The sequence below is a fragment of the Adiantum capillus-veneris genome, chromosome 30 (assembly GCF_014529385.1).
Source record: "Adiantum capillus-veneris isolate H3 chromosome 30, ASM1452938v2, whole genome shotgun sequence".
Lineage (NCBI taxonomy): Eukaryota > Viridiplantae > Streptophyta > Polypodiopsida > Polypodiales > Pteridaceae > Adiantum > Adiantum capillus-veneris.
The window spans coordinates 77,430,601-77,453,261 of record NC_140960.1 but is presented as its reverse complement, the minus strand read 5'-3'; the positions used below and the strand labels follow the sequence as shown (position 1 = coordinate 77,453,261).

At 44.9% G+C, this 22,661-nt stretch overlaps 1 protein-coding gene across 4 annotated transcripts in view; it reads right to left on the bottom strand.

The window, feature by feature from the left end:
- LOC147418248 (kinesin-like protein KIN-13A) overlaps positions 1–22,661 on the bottom strand; it is a 151,305-nt gene that overhangs the window by 42,159 nt on the left and 86,485 nt on the right. For 3 of the 4 annotated variants that reach the window (XM_086507545.1, XM_086507543.1, XM_086507542.1), the window contains exons 10-11: positions 9,473–10,061; positions 8,331–8,396 (exon numbers count right to left, since the gene is read on the bottom strand). In XM_086507545.1, the coding sequence (XP_086363671.1) occupies positions 8,331–8,396; positions 9,473–10,061 (655 nt within the window). Of the gene's footprint in view, positions 1–8,306; positions 8,397–9,472; positions 10,062–22,661 lie in introns of those variants that run through there. The other variant, XM_086507544.1, reaches the window with a different exon arrangement.

Below are 22,661 nucleotides of genomic sequence, written 5' to 3'. Positions count from 1 at the left end.
CTTGATGCTCTACCTGTGGATAAAGGCAAGGTGAAAAATGTTGCTTCCTCAAATCTTTCGGGTAAAGGAAAGCCTGTATCTGCCCATGACACCAGGAATAAGGGAAAAAATGTGGATTCGGGGGAAGAATCTCCTTGGGTGACCCCCAAGAAGATTGTTAAAATACGTTTGCAACTCTCTTCTCGCAATTATGTACCTCCTGAAGTGAAATTTGTGGGGCAAAAACCTCTTTCTTGTAATGATAATCGCACTCTTGGACATGCATGGAATAAGGTGGTGCACTCTTACAAAGATGCAATGGTTCATGGAACCCCTCCATCACCTATAGGCTTTGCTTCCTCTAAGACAGGCATGTAGTTGAGTCACGGCTGCCAATGTTGATGTGCTTATGAGCACGTCAACTTAGTCCCTTCCTTACTTTGCCTCTAAACATATCTCTTGAATGCATAGTATTGTTAAATGCATTTCATATAATGTGCATGGGTTATGTAACCCTGATAAGTGGAGATCAACATGGCACTATGAACATACATGTAAGGCACACATTGTGGTTTTGCAAGAGGATAATCATCATGAATAGGTTGGACAATGCCCGTATTTTGTGGGGTATTGCATAGCATATGCTGGTTTATCAAGCTTTTCACGTGTTTTGATTATGGTTGAGCGCGAGCTGCAACGAGTTCTAGCGTATAAAGATCCAGCGGGTCGTTGGATGGTGGTTCAATGTACGATCAATGGCCAAAATTATGAATTTGGTGGTGTTTATGCGCATACGGCCTCGAGGTATTGAGCTGTTTTGTGGCATGAGATGTCTTCTTATCCATGGCTTTAAAATGCGTGTCTTTGTGGTGACTTAACAATGCACCTGCTTCATCAGATAACACCACAAAACATTCGCACATGCTGAGTATAGAATTTCAGGCATGTGCAGATCTCGTTACATACACATTGATGTTCCACCTGTGAACCCTTTTGCATCCCAATGTTTCGGGGTACGTGTTTCAACATAATGCTCATTCTGCATATCGTGCAAGATTAGATCAGTGGTATGTCCTTAACATGCAACAATTTGATGACTTTATATGTGAAACGAGAATAGATCGTTCTTTGCTTTTATCTAATCATGCTCTGTTGTGATATTGTTGCGCTTTCGGGAAACTACACTGTGATCAACCTCTTGCTAAGAAACATCTGCTCCACATCAACAATGCATATCTTTTGCACGAAGCATTCCATGAGATGATTTATGACGTTATTCTCCCTCTCGTCGCCCAAATGCATCGTGTTCCTGATATTGCCTGGGTTAGCTTTATTGCGTGTGTGCAGAGTGTAATTCAAGATTATGGCAAGCACTACATGTTTCGATTACGTGGTAATGTTGAAGATGCCAAGCACGTGTATCAACATCTCCAAAATTTAGATGACACACCTTTATTGTCAGAAAGTGAATCGACAGCTCTTTGTCAAGCCCGGGTGTGTCTGCAACAAAATCATAAACAAAAATTGGACAAATAGCAAACTCGTGCTAGCCATCGAGCGTTTGCGAATAAGGGATGCACTTCGAAACAATTTTTTAAGCACTTGCATCATTCAAGGGTTTCTCAAACTATTATGTTAGTTATGCTCTGACCAGGCACTTGGACAGCCTCAAAACGTGAGCTTGCGGATGCCATGGTTTCCCATTTTAGGAATGTTTTTGCCCCTCCCCTCGTGACATCTACTGAGGTTCTTCATGCACGCCAACTTCTATTATCTACAGTGCATTCAATTATCTTGCCTCAAGATGCTTTAGCCATGGAGGCGGATTTTACAAAAAATGAACTGCACTCAACATTGCTTGCTCTCGGACGATGGCATTGGCCTGGTTGGGATGGCCTCACTGTGGAATTTTTTCTCTCCTTTTGGGAGCATTTGAAAGAACCTTTACTCTACATGATGATGAACGATGCATGGGCGAAACAGAATTTGCCGATATCTTGGAAAGAAAGTTTGTTGAAGTTGTTGCCTAAAAAAGCGCTTTGTGAGCAATTCTCGCATTGGCGGCCGATTACTCTTACGCCGGTTATATATAAAATCTTTGCCAAAATGGTTGTGAAGCATATCAAGGAACCTCTACTGACAAGTATCCATTATGTGCAGCATGGCTTCATTCCTCAACGCCAAATTTTGGATAATCTAGCTAATGTATTGACTGGAATGAAATATGCCAAGTATACACAGCACAATGTTCTCATAATGCAAGTACACATTGAAAAGGCTTTTGATACGGTGCAATGGGATTTCCTTGCCGCCACCATGCGGTTCCTTGGATTTGGGCCTTCTTGATGGTGAGCGGACTAAACCTTGGCCTCTCGGATGCTCTGCCATACAAGGTTGCCCACTTAATGTTGTGGTGTATGCAATTGCCACTCACCCCTTGTTATTGCATTTCGATCACTTGACTCCGCTTGGTCGTCTTCACGTGCTGGAATTACCCAATGGCAATGACTTTATAGGGCAGGATGATTCGTTGTTCATGTCCCATGCAGGCATTGGATATATTTGGTCTGGCAACGGGCTTTAGGGTTAACTTCCGAATCCAAACTCTTGCCTCTTGTTGTTTGTGACTCGCACCATCTTTTGTGACTTAGGATATCCTATTAGCTGGCACGTAATTAATATCCAACAGGTCGATTGGGTCATGCAACGATTGAATATCAAATTACACTATTGGAAATAGTCTAAATGGCCGTTATATGTCATAATAACTAATATCTAATTCTCCTAAATGATTTTCTCATGTTAAACTGATCATTTAATATGGGGAAGTGCCAAGGGAGAAAAAGCTAGAATATTGGTTAAGCTGGTAGACCGGCCACAGTAGGGATCGAAAGGAGGAAAAATAGGGATCCAAAGGCGGGGCCATCTGCAAAAGAGCTATGTGCAACAATGGGCTCAAAAGACCTTAGGGTTCAGCCCATTAAGACTTCCAAAATGCTAAAGTTCCAAAATTCAAAGGTTGTGTCCAAAGGTCAGAGATTAGGAAATTTGGATGCTTTGTGGTGTGTACAAAAGTCTTCACAAGTCCCTACATAGGAGGGGGCGAGCCCAAGAAGTAGGTGATGAGAGAGAAACACCCACACACACTTACAAGCTTCATTTGTACACAAGGGGAAAGAGGGACACATGTCAGCTCCCTGGGCCAGATGCCCACAAGGTGTACTTAAATCCTATTGGATGGTTCATGGCAATGGAGGTGGACCAATCAAAATTAGGCTAGAGTAAATCTAGTTTAATTAATTTAAAAACACTTAATAAAAGAACCAATAAGAATTAAGCTCTCCAAAAGACTTTTAGTTGCTAATTAATTAATGCAACTAAACTCTCATTGGACTCTCCCTAGGGGTCCAATGAGCATTCAAAAGCCCAATGGTTTGCCTGATTCCTACTGGCCGGGAGACAAAGAGGTCCAATGAGTTTTTGGTTGCATTAATTAATTAGCAAAATCTCTCACAAAAGGGGAAAAGGGGACACATGTCAGAAGGCTATCACTTATGCTCCTTAATTTCCATTGGCTGAGCCTGGGGAGGTCCAATAGGGAGTGAGCATGAGGAAAAAGCAAGAGGGCTCGACCAAGAGAGAGAGGGGGCTGATTTTTCAAAGGCATTATTCACTTACACACTAACACAATCTATGTGTGGAGCAAGAAGACTCTCTCTCTCCTTCTCAAGCTTTAATGGAAAGCTTACCACCTACTCCAAGCTTGTGAGAAGGGAGGCCTACACCAACAACTCTTGGATTTGTGATGCAAATCCAACCAAGAGCCAAGCTTCAATGCATACTCATCTCCTCTACCATGCTAATTACTAAGCTAAGCTATGCTAATATGAGTGATTATGTGAGGAGATGTACATCTTTCTCGTAAGACTACTCCTTCTTCCTCTCAATCTACTCTCATACCCCGCTAGCTCTCACCATCTTCGAAGGTGTGTGAGATCTTGGGTCTGAGACCGTGAGAGAATTGATGTTGTGTTTGATAAGTGTTTTGCTTAGTGCTTCAAGTTTCCATCTTCATTGCACTAGCTAGTATTGAAGGAACACATAGATTGTATTGTAAAATGTCTCTCTTGATGGGAGAAACCATAATACAAAGCCTTTTGGAGGGGGGACCGGCTCCATGCAAAATCCGGTCCTCAACTATTGTCAATTGCTTAATTTCTCTCTCTTTTGAAGTATTGTCCATGCTATCTAACTAGGTGTTATACTTTTTGTTGCTCTCTCCACCCAAGCACTCTTGTTATTCTCATTAGGAATCTATTCTAATGAAATGCTCACTATGTTCATGCTATTTTCCGCTACACACAAGTTACTAGACCATTAAATGTTACATTACATGTTCGACTTCGTATTCTCCAAAGTATCATGATGGCATATGTTCAGTTTTACTTGCTGTTGTTGCACTGGCCTTGCTCTCCCCTCTCGTGCTTATGTAGGATATTGTATCTCACTTGTTGCGCACTAGTTCTCATAAGAAAGGCCTCCGTTTGTTAGCATTGGAGAAACTTTGCACTCTGAAGCATCTTGGGGGGATTAAATATTTTTGTCGCCACGCATTGGCAAGGAAGGCTATGTTATGGCCTACTCTTGCACAACAGTCTCAACCATGGACAGTTATAATTGCGGATCTATGTCAGCATGTTACCACTCCCACCTTTGGTCATTGGCAGACTTCCTTTTGGGAGATTGTCATTGGCAAGACAGTTGGTCATATTCCTGGTTGCTCGATCAACTCTAGTTTGATTTCTGCTTGGAAAGTTGTTACGGATCATCTCTCTTGGCATCGCAGGCAGCAAACAAATGGGAATTCGTTGCGTTTGGAAAGCATTACCGGGAGTAGAATGTTCTCTCTTACGCTAGTTGATCGCTCGCCTCCCCAAGCTTACTTCATCTCCGGCCGAGGCATACGCACGGTGGATGATGTGGTGGATTCATCTGAGAATTTGCTTACTTTCTCTCAGGCAACAGCAAGCTTTGGGTTGGACCTGCATTATCGTCAAATTTGGAGCGTGCTTGAGCATATGCTCGCTCTTTTCCTCCCAGTTCCACCGCTTGCCAATGGATGTCATACACAGGATTGGAATTTATGGGACATTCCTTTGGATGCGATTTTCGTCCGCATTATATACTTCTCTTACGCAAGACTCTTGGCTGGCTGATCACTGTAATGCGCTTTGGTCTTTACACAAATCTGATCAATGGTGGAGAAAGGCCCTTATTGCAATCTGGAAGTCCCACTTGCCTCTTAAAGAGCCTCTGTTTCTTCGGCGCTGTTTGTTGGGCGTTCTTCCAGTTGGATGTTTCCCACTTGTAAATTTATTCAAACAAATTTAAAAAGTGTGTGTGTGTGTGTGTGTGTGGGGGGGGGGGGGGGGGGGGGGGGGGGGGGGGGGGGGGGGGGGGGGCGGGCGCATGTGCACGCGCAAGAGTGTGCATGGGTGTGCCCGCGTGTCTGTGTGTGCGCCGTGCAGCCGCATGTGCACGTGCGAGTGTGCGTGAGTGTATCAATTCATAAAAACATGGCTGAAATTTGGAATTAGATTTTTGTTGTATTGCCAATAGAGGACTCACACGCCTATGGTGGCAATTAAACAATGCAGTAAAAGTATTTCTTGAGAAAAAGAAACCTTAAGAACATTTTTTTGGGAATGCTCTATGTTTCACCTAGTTTCGCCGAAACATTTCGCAAGTTTCGAGGTTTCAAGGTTTCAAACCTGTGAAACAGATTTTTTAGTCACTATGGGGCCCAAGACTACAAGAACTTAGAAGTAATGAAAGACCCAAGAAGCAACTAGCAATCGTAATGATTCTCAGCTTATGGTACAGACTGAAGCCCGCTTCAAACTATAGTGAAAGGGCTAAAAGAGTTTGAGATTCAAAAAAGTTTGTCCACTCCTACGGTTAGGGACAGATGATGTACTAGAAGATGCAAGAGTATTTGGAGTAGGAAGAAGAGGAGCATTAGTGTAAGTATTGGTGAAAGTAAACTTTCCAACCATCATCTTATAGCCAATCCTCCCATGATCCATAAGCTCTTTCATTGTATCAACTTTGATGGTAAGACAATACTCCTATAAGAGAGAAGGCAAGCCACAACAGTACTTCTCACACTGATCCACCAAACTATATTCTCAAAGATAGAAGCAAGAATACATGTATGCCAAATTCTTGCTTGTTGTCATCAAGGGTTTCAGTGGGGTACATCATCAATTGGTTCTAGGCATACAGAATTTTCAACTCAAAGACCGGAGTGTACCTAGGTAATCTTTGGCAAAAATACTCTTGAATTGTGACCAAGTCTTTGGAGCACACAGTTTGACAATAAAGACACTTGACCATTCCAGACCATTGTCTTTAAGAAAATGAAGACCATTGTCTTTCAAAAAATGAAGACTCTAGCAAGTTTGGAGTCTACTATATAGTTCTCGCTGTTTAAAACATCTCAAATTGTTAAAGAACCTGCAAAGCTTTTGTTTAATCTTCTACTCCACAGAACGTGTTAAATTTCATTGTAGAACCACCATCTTTGAATGGTTTGGGACTCAGCAATAGGGGAGCAAGATAAGAGGAAAACTAATCTAGATACACTGGATAAAGTGCTAGCATGGGATGGTAAAATGGTCCACGTGGTGGTGAGGGTGATGGTGGCAAACAAGAAGAAACCATAGAAGTAAGAGAAATCCGCAAAATAGAATTACCGTTGGCCATGTTGTGGAAAACACCTCCCATCAAAGAAGACCCGAAAAGGAGCAAGAAGAATTTTCGGGCCAAGAACTGCGCAATGGGGCATTTGAGGAGGCAAAGGTCCCATCGGCATTTGTGGAACAAGAGGAACAAGTGAGAGGGATAGCACAACAAAGGATGAGCTTGAGAAGAAGGTACCAACCGAGGCAAAGAACATTCATAAAGATTCTCGAAATTTTCGCCTTCCATACAAGGTGCAATACCGCTCCAAAGTAATAGCCATCTACAGCTGTATTCTCAAATATTTGCGAGGAGTTGTCCCAAGAGTCTCAAACACACAAGGGTTCTGTGAAGCTCCATTGGTTGTCTCTATCGAAGTTGAGTTGGATTCAGATTAGCCTCCATCGGAAGTGATCATTCTTGTTGTCAGGACAAGAAGTCTGAGCTATGATACCAATGTAATCACCTGTCGGTCCACTTGAAGTTGTAAAACTACAACTGAGAGACACAAATGGAGTTTGTAGACGACACAAATATCACACTTAGGCCACACAGGAGAGGCGTAGCTTCCCTCTAGAGAGTATTGTCTCTCAAGTTGACTGCCTGTGGCAGCTGTTGTGTGATCACACAGTGACACACTCATCTACTTACAACTAAGACCTTGCCTCATATTTATAGGCACGTGGCTTAAAGGCAAAGGCTTTAAAAAGCCTCGAAGTCAACTGCCTTTAACAACTCAGGTCCATAAAACTCCCAAAGTAAGTGCAAACAGCCCCTGGCGTAAAATGCATGCCACATCAGCGAACCGTACGTTGGCATGTATCCTACAGTCCCCCACACCCCACCCACCCAAACAACCCCAAAAAGAAAAAAAAACACCCAGCCGCAGCACATTTTGCGACAAGAATTCCGCCATTTGCACTGAGAGAAAGAGGACTCCCAGCTGCGGCAGCTTCTGTGAGTGTCAGTCAGTTTTAACCTGCCAGGTTAGCCAGTTCTCACCATAGTTACAGGGAATGGCCATTTTCAGGTCCCCGTTCCTCGTTCCCATCCCAATCTCCCGTTTCGGATTCCCGTTCCGCGTTTCAAACGTGAATATCCGAAATAGGGAATGGCATTTCATGCATGTTGTCGTTCCCCGTTTCCCGTTCCGGGTAACTATGGTTCTCACAGCCCCTCCTTGACTTGCACGACCACCCACCTTATCAGCTTAGCCTGTCCTCTAAAAGCTAGCTATAATGTGTATGCTATTGCAGTTCCAAACTGGGTCACTATATCTTTATCTCATAAGCCATGCATCCTTATATGACCACCGTGTTATCTATGGTCACTCGAGCCTCAGTGTTCTCTGATTATCAGCAGCTATATAGTAAACCAGCTTTATTGATTTTAAAAACCAAGGACAAAATAAACCCACTAATAGAACTACAAATGACCACTGACGATTTTCTTTTTTTCAGACATATATGTGTACAGATATAGATATGTATATACATACACATACACATCCACATATGTATATACATATATAAACTATATATATTGCGTCAAACATGCTAGCCACACCCAATGCATGTACAAACATATCAGAGAGTCTCTAGAAACTGGACCTCACGAACTAGTTCCATAGTATCCTCAACTTCCAATCTGTGAGCAGCAATTAGATCGTCTTCCTCCTGAAAAGAATGAGCATATTCAGCCACAACCAAAAACAGGAAAAATCTGTCTCAGCATTCTCTTTCTTGAACACTTATTTGAAGAGTTAGCAACTGCTACAATCAAAACAACTGCATGCAATCAGAGCATTAGTTATACAGTACATATAAGACAGAACAGAAAAAGCAGTATCCAATGTCCTACAACAGTCATCTCATTGCTTTAGTGATCTGAAATGACCACAATAGCCTCATTCCCTCTTATAGCCATTGCCTTCATCAAATTGAAAGCCTAGCTCCAGTGTGTCATCCAGAACATTCTTAGCTCTGATTCAGTTTGAAAATTGGCTATTTTGGGTCATCCAGAACGTTTTTTTTTAAACTATCAGAGCCTTCAGGATTCTCGGTAATATAAAGATAGGCATTGGTTATATCTAAAAAACCAACATATGTCTTCGTCAATCAAGAAGTTTTAAGCTAATGGCTCAAAAAATTACATGATGTAGTCATTGAAAATTCATAACTACATACATACTTGCGACAATTTTTTTACAAATATCCACAAGAGTTACTTTGCGAAATACGACACCCCATATTAGGAAACCATTTACCAAAGTAAGATGTCAACACTTAGATTTAAACATTACTTGTTTCTTGTGAACAAAAACCACTGAAATACATGGGAAACATACACTACAAACGGACCAAAAAAAGGGTATTTATAAATTCCAAGAACATTCATAACTCATCTTCTGTGCCCTGAGACTATCTTGAAAAAACCACTGCTCGCAACAAAGAGAAACTGTGCAAATGACACTATCAAGATAACAACTTCAGGTCAACTTTCTAAAAGCTTAAGCCAGCCAATTCTTTTCGCTTACGACTGCCCTTCTGTGATCTGTTTCATTGATAACTAAATAACTGTTTCAACTATACACGTTACAAAAAGCTTCTTGCTAAACAAATCTACCATGAATCTTCCTCTCCAAATCGAACGGTTTCAGAAGAGCATCTTACTTATTGATAAAACTTCACAACAACCTTAAACCTACACATGCTCGTTCAGAAAACCTGGAAAAATAATTAAATTCAATTACCTCCAATACGGCGGTGATCTGGCTATCATATGCATTTTTTATGCTTGCACTCTCCCTTGGTTCTTTCGCTCTAGAAACCATAGTGAAACTATAGTCGTCCTTTGCTGAACTAAACCCAGGCTCCTCCCTAGTTACTGTTCGTTGTAGTGGTGCATCTGATTTTGCATAATTGTACTGAACAAAATCTGCAGGTTTTCCTTGCTTTTCATCCCTCGTGCTTTTGCGCCTAGATGGAGAAACTTTCTCCTGTTCACTTCGTGACAAAATGGCATCTTTCTGGGAGCTGAGATTATTAGACAAGATTTCATTCTCACTTAATGATAAAGATGCTCTACCATCATTCTGGCTCAGTGGACCCTGATTTGATCCTGAAAAAGACAATTGCTCTTGGTCCCCTGACTGAATTTGACATCTCCATTGTTCTTGCACTTTCCTCCCTAAGTCTCCGCTCCAATTCTCCAAAGTGTTCTCCACTAACTCTGGTGCTGATGACGACAAAGTAACAGGGAATGAATCCCTCTGCACTTGAACCCCTGTACTTGGACTAGGATCCCTCTTTGAATTGGTACTCTTTGATAGACCTTTGACCCTGCAATGCATCTCTCTCTCTCTCTCTCTCTCTCTCTCTCTCTCTCTCTCTCTCTCTCTCTCTCCCTCTCTCTCTCTCTCTCTCTCTCTCTCTCTCTCTCTCAGATGGTGAAGAAAGCCATTGACAGGATGAAGACTGGGAGAGCATATGATCACGAGGGCCTAGTAGCTGAGCATTTCATGCATGCCAAAGACCTACTAGCAGAGCTTCTAGCAGTTATGTTTAGCCGTGCCATGTGTGAGGGCCTACCGGACACTTGGAGCTTATCTACAATCGTACCTATCTTCAAATCAGGAGACCCCATGGAGCCTGGAAATTATCACACTATTATGATTGGGCACACACTGGCACGGTTGTATGCATCCACTCTTGAGCAACAGCTGAGTAGATGGGCAGAGAGGGAAGGAATACGTGCAACTGGGCAGGCAGGATTCAGGAGAGGCTTCTCTACTCTTGACCATATCCTAACACTCAGGGCCATCATCGAGGAAGGCAGATCTCATGGGAGACGGATCTATTGTAGCTTTGTGGACTTCCGCAAAGCTTTCCACACGGTACCCAGAGCTAGATTGATGCGCAGATTACAGGAAATGGGAATACCCACAGACCTCATTTGGGGGATCATGGCATTGTACAGATCAGTAGTAAGGCATGTACGCACCCCGGAGGGACTTTCTACACCGGTTCACTCCACTATTGGGGTGAAGCAGGGCTGCCCGCTCTCTCCCACTCTTTTCGGTATGTATGTGGATGAGATTTCTGACTACATTGACAGCGATGGGGATAAAGGTGCTCAGTTAGCAGGGACATGGATTCCACTTTTGTTATATGCTGATGACATAGTGTTGATCTCCGAATCCCCAGAGGGATTGCAACGTCAATTGGATGCTCTGCATACGTTTGCCCACGAAAGTGGTTTGTCTGTCAACCTGGGTAAAACCAAGGTTATGGTGTTCAATACCACCCCACAGTGGATCAGGAGGTCAGCACCTACACTCACATAAGGCCAGGAGACTGTGGAGTACACAGACGCTTACACATACCTTGGAGTGGTTTTTAGCGGACCTACATTCTCACTCAGAAGAGCAGCAGAAACCAAACTTACTAGAGCCCACGCAGCATTGGGTAGATTGGAGAGGATGTGTTCGCAGGTTCAGTTTCAAGAGCCCCGGACGAAGCTCTGGCTCTTTGACACCTTGGTGGCTTCAGCATTGCTCTATGGAACCGAGATATGGGGACCTTCACTCGATCACCACGGGAGGACAGGTCGCTCAGACGGATGGGGAAAAATGGAGAAACCTCTCGTCTCTATTATCTCGCGGCTCATTAGAGCCAAGGCATCAGTACCACGGGCCATTATCCGAGCAGAGCTAGCGGCCACCCCACTTGTGGTGGAGGCACTTACCAGATCCGTCTCCTTCATAAACCGCACATGGGAACTTCCTAGAGACAAATATGCTCGCATAGCACTTGAATCCTCTCGACAATTAGCCATACAAGGAGATACAACATGCTGGTATGGGGAGATGACATCATCGTTTCAGGCACATGGGTTCAGCATAGACCGGCTGCCACCATTCCATTACTCATTGGATACACCATCTCTCACCCTTACACAGTCAGAGATCACCAAGCTCATACGCCAAGACCTGACCCAGCTAGACACCAGAAGGACATGGATACAACCAGCACAAGAATTGGGCACGAAGATGGCTTTTTACAAACACCACCTTCTCCAGCTTACGGAAGATGGTTTTGTGGCGAGACCCAGATACATGGATACCCACTTGTCTCATGGGATACGATGTGCTATTGGCCAGTTACGCACATCTTCTCACCAGTTGCGGATTGAGACTGGGAGATACAGCGGAGTACCAGCAGAGGACAGGACATGCCCCTTGTGTAACATGGAACCTGAGACAGAGCTACACTATACATGCCGCTGCCCCATCTACTACGAGATACGAGGCCGTTTCCATTGCTTGTTCAGAGAAGGTTTTGGACCACTCTCAAGAGTCATGGGATACGAAGATCAGAGATGTCTGGGTTTGTTCTTGCTCGAGCTCCGCAGACACAGAGATAGCCTGATGAATGGCGAGGCTAGCCAGTCTCAAAGACGGATCACAGACTTCTTTAGAGCAGACACAGGACAGCCGCAACAGCCACTCCCACAGCAGAGCTCCCCCTCGTCTCACACCAGAGGCACACTGATTGACCGAGCGATTGAACTGGGAAAATCCAGGCGCCCACGACTGCGAAGAACTACACAGCATCGATGAAGGCTACGACAGAAAATTCGGAGCACGCTGGCCAGGCATGCACGACGCCCGGTCAGACTACTAACCATGGAGGAAATTGATGAGATTCGCCAACCACCGATGCTAGATCTCTTGTGATTCAGCTATCCCAACAAGCCGCCCATTTTTTGCTTAGTCTTTTGCTTGGTTCACATAGATCAACTTAGGACGCCATAGTATATATCTTTGTTTTGTACTGTTGTTAGGTTATTTTGTTACTCTGACTTTGTATCAGATCCACCACTTTGTAACTTTCGGGTCTCATAGGTCATTATAGCCTTTTGAAGACGTTAATATAACATTTCATTTCATTTCATTTCTCTCTTTGTGTGCGCCCGAACCTGCAACCTGCACGTACATGAATTTAGTCTGCTGCGTTTAAGGTTTTCTCATGCCCTGCGCAGATTAGGATTTGCGACAGTGGATTTGTGCACACAACTGGACAAGGAGCAAATTTAGGGTTCCGCGACAGTGGCAGATTAGGGTTTGAAGCAAAGTCAGAAGCAGGCCAAAGTCAGTCAGGGTTTCGGCCAATTCAGTAGCAGGTACAGCACAGTGGCATATATTTTGCGAAAAAGGGGCGAAAATATATGCATAATGCGGTGAATGTATGCATAGTGAGCACTGAGGATCAAAATGTATGCATAATAAGGTAAATGCCACAGTATGCATAGTGTGGTTCAAGGGAAATGCACAAATTGTGAAACAAGCGCACAAATAGAATAAGCGGCCATGAGGAAGCAAAACGACAAGGACGACCCCCTCGAAGATGCCATCCAAAACTGCAAAGAGGAAATGCAAGCGACCATCAACAAAACAAACCGCAACCTCCTAGGCACGATCAAGACACTTGAGGAACAGGTGACAGCCCAAGATGAGGAGATTGCACAACTCAAGAAGGAGCTTGAAGAGGTGCACTTACAAAGCGCACTCAATGAAGGGGGACTTCAACCATCAGTAATGGAAGAGCTCGACACCATAAAAGAGCAAGTGTGGGTCATCATAGAAGGGGAGCAGCAAAATAAAGAAACGACTTCTTGGGTGGACATAATTACAAAAACCCAAAAGAAAGCGGATGAGACCAAAAAATGGATCAAGATCACCAAAAAAGGCAAAGGCAAAGAATCAACCCCCACCCCCACACCCACCATTATTAACTTGACACTAGCACAAGAGCAAAGGAGGCGTGTGCGTTCCTTACATGTGAGAATTACCGGCTTGAAAGACCAAGATAATGTTGAGGAAGAGGTCAACAAACTCTTGTTTATGATGAAGGTTACTGCGCCAACGCATACAAAGGCTTGGTGAGTAGGTAACAAGAAAAGTGAAAGCAAGGGGGAAACTTCCAAGGAAAGAGCGCTTATCCTCCGTTTCCCCTCTCTGGAAGCAAAGGACTTTTTGAAGAAAAGACCCACTCTTAAGAAGACGGATATTTTTCTTGGGGACGACCTCACACTCTCACAGATTGCTCATATGAAGGAGGTAATGCCAGAGATTAGAGCGGCAAGGAAAAAAGGGAAGATTGTTTTTATAAAGATGGGAGGGTCGTGATAATGGAGCGACCCTCCACATGACGGTGTGGGACCTATGAGACTAAATTAAAGGTGGCCGACTGGAACTATAAATGGATCTCTATGCCTTCATGTAGGTGCCTTTGAGGATAGTTTCACTGGAAGGGACGTCATTTTCTATTTTGAGACACATCAAGCTCTTGGGCAATCCATGCCACAGGTGAGCGGATATAGATGGGAAATAGCTTGCAAATAGGAGATCCGATTAGAGCATCGAGGACGGGGCTCAGGGGGAGTGGCAGTTTTATTCAGGGAGTAGTTGTAGGCATTGATACATATAGCACGCAAGGATGAGCAGGCTAGGTAGCTGTGGGTGGACTGAAGGCAGAGACAGGCAGATATCTCTACATTGCTATTTGTTATTTCCCTCCTAGCACGCCAGTATATGCACCACCTATAGGACAGTCCCCCTTTTCTATCTTGGATGATGACATATGGGAGTTTTCCAGGGATGGTGACATTATCATATTGGGGGACTTCAATGCTAGGACTGCCCATCATCAGCCAGTATTCTATAATACTTCCGAGGAAATGCTTAGGGAGCATGCTCGTACAGAGATGGGCTTATCCTGACTATCACAGGATGAGGAGCACATTGAGTATGGCAGATGCTTGATAGATATGGGGACTGCACATGGATTGGCCATTTTGAATGGCCTACACAGATTTCCTACATTGGGAGGTTTCACATGTTTCCACACTGACATGGGGCTAGCACATGTGATTTTGTTATGGTCCAGCCATGTCTCATTCCATCCTTTCAAGATTTCATAGTGGGCACTAGGCGAGTTGGAGTAGCAGTTGATCATGCTATCTTGTCTTTCACTCTCATGTTCCAGTTCAGCAAAGCTCCACTAGGCATAGTTACCTAGAACGGGAACAGGAGGATCCGGAACGGGACGAGAACGGGGGGGGGGGGGCCGGAACGGTCCACCTAGAGTAAGGCTTGAATTACCTCCATTCAGCTTAGTCCCAAATAAACTCCTAAACAACCCCAAAACTGCACCAAATATGTTCCCCGAACAACCCCAAATCTGCCCCCAAAAACCCACGTTTTTCCCCCCAAATGCCTACTTTTGCCCGTTCGGCCCCGCGTTTCGCCGTTCCGCCTCATGTTCCGCCTTGTTGCCCCCACTCCGGAACACTACCGGAACACCGTTCCGGTTACACCGCGTTCCGGAACGGCGTTCCGGAACCATCTCCGTTTCGGGAACAAGACTCATCCGGAACGTTGTTTCGGAACGTTTGGGCTGTGTTCCACCGTTCCCTGTTACACTACCACTAGGAGCAGGACGGCCACTAGATGAGCTCAATCAAATATCGACAGAGACGCTCCATGATGCAGCATCAGAGGCATATCCCCACAGTCAGCCTACACGAAGACGATCTGGGAGCATGCCTAAAAACAGCTGGTATGATGAGGAGTAGAGAGATGAGGATCAGATTGCAAAGGAAGGTGATCATGGGTACTACCACACATAGACAATCACGGATTGTCTTTCGCCGGCTAGTACGATGAGAGAAGAGGGCTTATATATCCCAGCTAGATCGAGATCTGTATAAGTTGTTCATGAGTTAGGACTCAGGCGAAGCATGGAGACTATTCCGTGAGCATTCACCACCACCACCCATCACCTCCACAAAGACATGGGGGGAATATGCCACATCTCTCTACACAGCATCAAGGCAACCACCTGAGACACGTACTTTCTTTATTGTTGAGAGGGTAAGGGAAGCCATTGATAGGATGAAGACAGGAAGGAAGAGCACATGACGGTGAAGGTCTCGTAGCATAGTACTTCATCCATGCCAGAGGTATGCTTACAAAGCTTCTTGCCATGATGTTTAATCGAGCCATGTATGAGGGTTTTCCTAAGAATTGGAGTATGTCCAAGATTGTGCCTATTTTCAAGTCACGCGACCCCATGATTCCCAGAAATTATCGCACCATCATGGTTGGTCACACTTTGGCTAGGCTGTATGCATCTATTCTTGAGAAGGAGCTGAGTAAATGGGCAGAGAAGGGCATACGAGCATCAGGGCAGGCAGGATTCAGGAGAGGTTTCTCCACTCTTGACCAGATTCAAACACTCAAAGCTATGATTGAGGAGGGTATACACCATGGCAGGAGGATCTACTATAGCTTTGTGGATTTCCGCAAAGCTTTGAGAGCCAGACTTATACGCATACTACAAGACATAAGTGTGCCCACAGAGATGATTGGGGGATCTTGGTGTTATACAGGACAATGGTAGAGCGCGTATGCACTACTGAGGGTATGTCTGACATGGTCCACTCCACTATTGGGGTGAAGCACGGATGTCCCCCTATCTTCAATTCTTTTTGGGATGTATGTAAATGAGTTTTCAGACTATGTAGGAGACAAAGATACTCAGCTAGCAGGGACATGGATTCCGATGTTGTTATACGTTGATGATATTGTGTTGATTTCTGACTCTCCCGAGGGGATGCAGCGTCATTTGGATGCTTTGCACAAATTTGCTCATGATAGTGGATTGTTTGTCAATCATAGGAAAACCAAGGTTATGGTGTTCAACACCCCATCACAGTGGGTCAGGAGGTCAATACCCACAGATGGTGGAGTACACAGATGCATACACCTATCCTGGGGTAGTCTTCAGAGGATCGTGTTTTCACTGAGGACAGCAGTAGACACCAGAATGGCGAGAGCCTATGCAGTCTTTGGAGGATTAGAGAGGATGTGTTCACAGACTCAATTTCACAAACCGCAAACAAAGCTCTATCTTTTTGACACTCTAGTGGCTTTAGCTATGCTTTACGAAGTTCAGATATTGAGACCCTCAGTAGATCACCATCACAGATTTGGCACCACAGATGGATGGAGATGTATGGAGGGGCCTTTGGTCTCTATGATTTCTCGGATGATTCAAGCTAAGGCCTCAGTGCCACATGAGATTATCCAAGCCGAGCTAGCCGCAGCACCCCTCATGGTCGAGGCATTGACTAGATCAGTATCCTTTATACACAGTGTATGGGACCTCCCCAAAGACAGATACGCTCGGTTAGCCTTGAAGTCATCTCAACAGCTAGCATTCAAGGTGACACAGCATGTTGGTATGGACAGATGACTTCTTGGTTTCAATCACATGATTTTAGCATGGATGGATTGCCTCCGTTCCAGTACTCCTTGGATGCACCCTCCCTACATCTCACACGGACATAAATCACCAGACTCGTACATCAAGGTCTGATTCAGCTAGATATCAAGAGCACATGGATACAGCCGGCACAGGAGTTGGGCACGAAGATGGCTTTCTATACATAGCATCTTCTCCAACTCACGGAGGACGGTTTTGTGACTAGGGCTGCATACATGGATACACACTTATCTCTTCGAATACAGTGTGCTATTGGGCAAATACGCACATCCTCACATCAGCTTCAAATTGAGACTGGGGGTACCAACAAAGGCTAGGATGTCATTTATATCACCTAGAGCCAGAGACAGAGGTACACTACACATGTCATTGCCCAATGTGCTATGAAATACGAGGCCGCTTCTATTGTCTGTTCAGAGAGGGTTTTGGACCCTTTTCTAAAGTCACGAGATACGAGGATCAAAGATGTCTTAGATTGTTTCTATTGGAGTTGTGCAGACATAGAGAGAGCTTGCTAAGGACATCACGGGAGAGCGAGTCTTAGAGACAGATCACAGACTTCTTTACACCAGCCCAAGGGACAGCCAAAGTAGTCGTCATCACAGCAGATCTCAAATCCCACCCACACCAAAGGTATGCTGATTGATCAAGCCATTCAGCTAGGCAGATCGAGGCGCCCACGACCACAAGGGGCCTCACATCATTGATGGAGGTGGCAGCAGAGGATCTAGACCATCCTAGCTCGACATGCGAGACGACCAGTCAGAGTATTGACCATGGAGGATATTGATGAGATTCAGCAGCTACCAATGAGGGATCTCATCTGAGCTTTGCCGCTGTCCTAGCAGCCCCGAACAAAACAGATCGCATCGGACAATTGCAAGCTGCCCTGGACATGGTCATGGAAGAAAACCGCGACCTCAAAGCGCGCCTTAGCACACTCGAGGCACGCTTTGACTCCATGGTCGGCCTCACAACAGACAAAGTCAACAAAGTCGAAGAAAAAGTCACTCAAGCTCACACGATCGCACTCGCCAAAGTGGAAACATGTGTAAAAACAGAACTGTGGGAACGTCAGCTTCAAGAAGAGAATGCCCTCAAGCTTCGCATTGGAGGGCTTCCCCAAGCATGGGATGAGTGCAAACAAGATTTCTGCAAATTAATAGATCTCCTCAACGAGACTCTTCAACCGGTCCATGTCGACTACGATGCGGTCGAATGTATCGTCAACAAGTTCAACACCAAGCGCACACCAAGTGGACATGCCATTCTTGAGTTCAAAGACAAGGATGAACGGCTCCGACTACTTCAGCAATCGCGTCTCCTTAGAGACACCAGGTTTTGGATCGCCGAAGAACTCACCCCGACACAAGTCAAGCACAAAGGTGAAGAGCTGAAAAAAGTGCGTGAAGCACGGGCCAAAGGCAAGTGGGCAGTATACCGCGGAGGGAAGGCCATCATCCAGGAGTTTCGAACTCCAAAACCGGCTCCTACACCATAGGACTCCCCTTAGGTTTTGCTTTTTCTTTCGATGGACCCTCAGTCCTTAACTGATATGTATCGATTGCCCTCACGTAGAAGAAGTGGTTGTAATGTTTTGTTTTTTGGTCCCATGGGTCATATCTGACCTCCGTGGACGATAATTCAATCTATCTATCTATCTATCTCTCTTTTCCATAACATATCGAGTTCAACTCTCCTCATCAGATAGATCTTTAAGGTCTCTTGGGATAGTTTCCTACGACGTTAAAATTCTTCTTCTTCTTCTTCTTCTTCTTCTTCTTCTTCTTCTCTCTCTCTCTCTCTCTCTCTCTCTCTCTCTCTCTCTCTCTCTCTCTCTCTCTCTCTCTCTCTCTCTCTCTCTCTCTCGCTTCTTTATGGGGTCCAAGTTTGGGGACCATCCGTGAATCATGACAGTTGGAGGAACATGGAGAGACCCTTGGTATTTATGATATCCCGGATGATTAGAGCCAAGGCCTCTGTACCACATGCGATTATTCGAGCGGAGATAGCCGCCCCTCCTATAGAGATTGAGGCTCTTACCAAATCAGTGTCCTTTATGCACAGTCTATGGGATACACATAGAGGTAGATATACTAGACTGGCTCTTGAGTCCTCTAGACAGTTAGCGATGCAGGGAGATGCATCATGTTGGTATGCACAGATGACCCTCATGGTTTCAGAGGCATGGTCTCAGCAAGCATAGATTGCTTCCCTTTCAGTTTTCCCTGGATGCACCCTCCCTGCCAATCACACGGAGGGAGATCACTAGACTCATTCGTCAGGATCTTATACAGCTGGACACCAGGAGGACATGGGTAGAGCCGATACAGGAGTTGGGCACGAAGATGGCTTTCTACAAAGAGCACCTTCTCCAACTTTCAGGGGATGGGTTTGTGACTCGTCCGAACTACATGGACACTCATTTATCTCATGGTCTGCGATGTGCTATTGGTCAGATTCGCACATCCTCACACCAGCTGGAGATTGAGACGAGTAGATTCAGAGGGATACCACCAGAGTCTAGGATATGTCAACTATGCGGAAGAGAGCCAGAGAGCTACACTACATATGCCACTGCACTGTGTATTATGAGATATGAGGGCGCTTCCATTGCTTATTCAGGGAGGGTTTTGGACCCCTAGGTAGAGTCATGAGGTATCAGGACTAGAGATGCCTTGGCTTATATCTACTTGAGCTACACCGACATAGAGACAATCTGTTGGGGAGATATGGAGTACGACAGTCGCAAAGACAGATCACAGATTTCTTTGGATCGAGGGAGCCAAGAGACCAACCACCAGCACAGGGTTGTACCCGCATTCATACCAGAGGCACCCTCATTGACAGGGCGATTGAGCTCGGGAGATCGAGACGACCACGACCGAGACACAGGAGCACACTACATCGACGGAGACTCGAGCAGAGGATCAGAGGCATTCTAGCTCGACACCCAGATTGTCATTGAGGGCCTATTCTACATTTTCACATCTCACATTTCACACTTCATTTCAGTTTTTCGTTTTTACTTTCAGTACTTTTTGTACTTGTACTTCAGACATTGTATTAGATTCACCACTTTGTATCTGATGGTCTCATAGGTCATTTTGGCCTTTTGAAGACGTTAATATATCATTTCATTTCTCTCACTCACACACACACACACACACACACAGGAAGCATAACGCTGATTCTCTATTACTTTGACCCCTTGTAATCCCCAAAAGGTGCTTACCTACAGGGAAGTAAATCTGATACAACCGCCGGAAGGGAAACTACACGGCTTCCCGTAGTAGGCGTAGAACCTATGAATAGTTAAGGCCCATCAGAAACTAAAAAAACTGAAACATAACGCCCATAGAGAGGAACAACCACAGAACTGGGAAAAAAAAACCAGGGAGAAAAACCCTCCTAGTGAGGGAAAAAGTGCCCTTGGGACTAGGTGGAGAGCAGAGAAGAGAAGGTACCCACAGATGCCTCTAGAAGATAGGCACCTTGTAGCTATCGAGCGAAGAATCCTCCATGTGGTGAGAAGCAAGCTATGCTACCCAAGACCGCCAAGCGACTAGGAAGAAACTGCACCGACAGGAAGGAGGATGGGCAAGAGGAAGTACACGTAGACACTTGAGAGAGCTACAACAACAACACAAGCCAGGGACAGACCAAGGTATGGAGAAGTCAGCAAATTGCTTTGCAAGGCCTGCTATCAAACAACTAGTAACAAGTTGGAGGAACAGATAACAATATCGGGGAAGCCAAATCCGATACGCACTCTGCCAAACGACTCATATTGTTGAAGGAAAAAGCCTGTGGATCAATTAACGTCAACTCCATTCGAGTAGCATGGGGAAACTCCAGCTTGAGTGAGAAGTAGAAGCGCACCAAGCCATGCATGCACGCACAATACACAAACACAGCAGACAACACGCACACAACCAAACCGACACACACAAACACACAATCTTGACAAACACTCTTAGACACCGACATGCAAGCAGACAAACACATATACAGACCCACACACAAAGCCTAAAAATAAACACACACACACACACATGCGTGCACAACAAGCAAACCCGCTAACACACACTTTTTTTTTTTGTAAATCTGATTTGATTAATTTACAAGTGGGAAACCTCAAACTGAGAAAAACCCAAGAAAAAAAAAAAGCAGAGCACTATGAGACTCTGACGGCTCGAAATAGTCAAAAGAAAATCCTGTATGTGTTTAAACACTCTCACACAGTTTTTTTTGTAAACCAGCTTGATTAACTTACTAGTGGGAAACCTTGAGGCAAGGAAGACCCACCGAAAAGATCATATACAAGGGGGAAAACACATAACTATTCGGTTGTACGATATGGTTAGAAGCATTCATAGGAAAGCTGATGTATCTCTGCGGTGATACCACCAACTTCCAAGGAGAACCGTAACGATTGCCTAAGAGAAAGCTTGAAGAACGGGAAGGGATCTGCATGAGCGCAATGGAACATATAAGCATTAGGCTAACGCCATAAGGTCCAGTAAGCCCAGTATCTGACCCACATAAAGAAGACTGCAAATCGTTGTATTGTCGGCGAGAAAATGGCAAACGCCCAAAACCTTTTGCAGAAAACCATCCCTAGAAAACGGAGTCGCATACAAGTCGACACCAGCGAAGGAAGTCTCTAATGATGCGGCAGTCCCACAACAAGTGGCAAACATTCTCTTCCGCAATCGAGCAACGGATACAAGAAGGGCAGATGTGTCATGCCCTAGGAAAAGTGCCGACCGGGAGCACTCCCAGCAAACAGCGCTCACACACACACACACACACACACACACACACACATGACAAATCCTCAATCAACACATAGTGCACAGCCCGACTCTTAGGCCCACCCACACACACACCAACATACACAACAATGCTGAGAGGCAGCTGGTCAGGGCCAAAAAAATCCTCAATCAACACACACACACACACACACACCTTTTTTTTTTTGGTAAATCGGTTTGATTAATTTACTAGTGGGAAACCTCGAGGCGAGGAAAACCCACCGAAAAGATCATATACAAGGGGGAAAACACAGAACTATTCGGCTGTACAATATGGTTAGAAACATTCATAGGAAAGCTGATGTATCTCTGCGGTGATATCACCAACTTCCAAGGCTAACCGTAACGATTGCCTAAGAGAAATCTTGAAGAACGGGAAGGGATCTGCATGAGCGCGATGGAACATATAAGCACTACATTGACGCCATAGGGTCCAGTAAGCCCAGTATCTGACCCACATAAAGAAGACTGCAAATCGTTGTACTATCGGTGAGAAAATGCCAAAATGCCCAAAACCTTTTGTGGAAGAGAATCCCTGGAAAACAGAGTCGCATACAAGTCGACACACGGCAAAGGAAGTCTCTAGTGATGCGGCACTCCCACAGCAAGTGGCAAACATTCTCTTCCGCAGTCGAGCAAAGGATACAAGAAGAAGGGCAGATGTGTCATGCCCTAGGAAAAGTAACGACCAGGAGCACTCCCAGCAAACAGCGCTCACACACACACATGACAAATCCTCAATCAACACACACACACCGACTCTTAGGCCCACGCG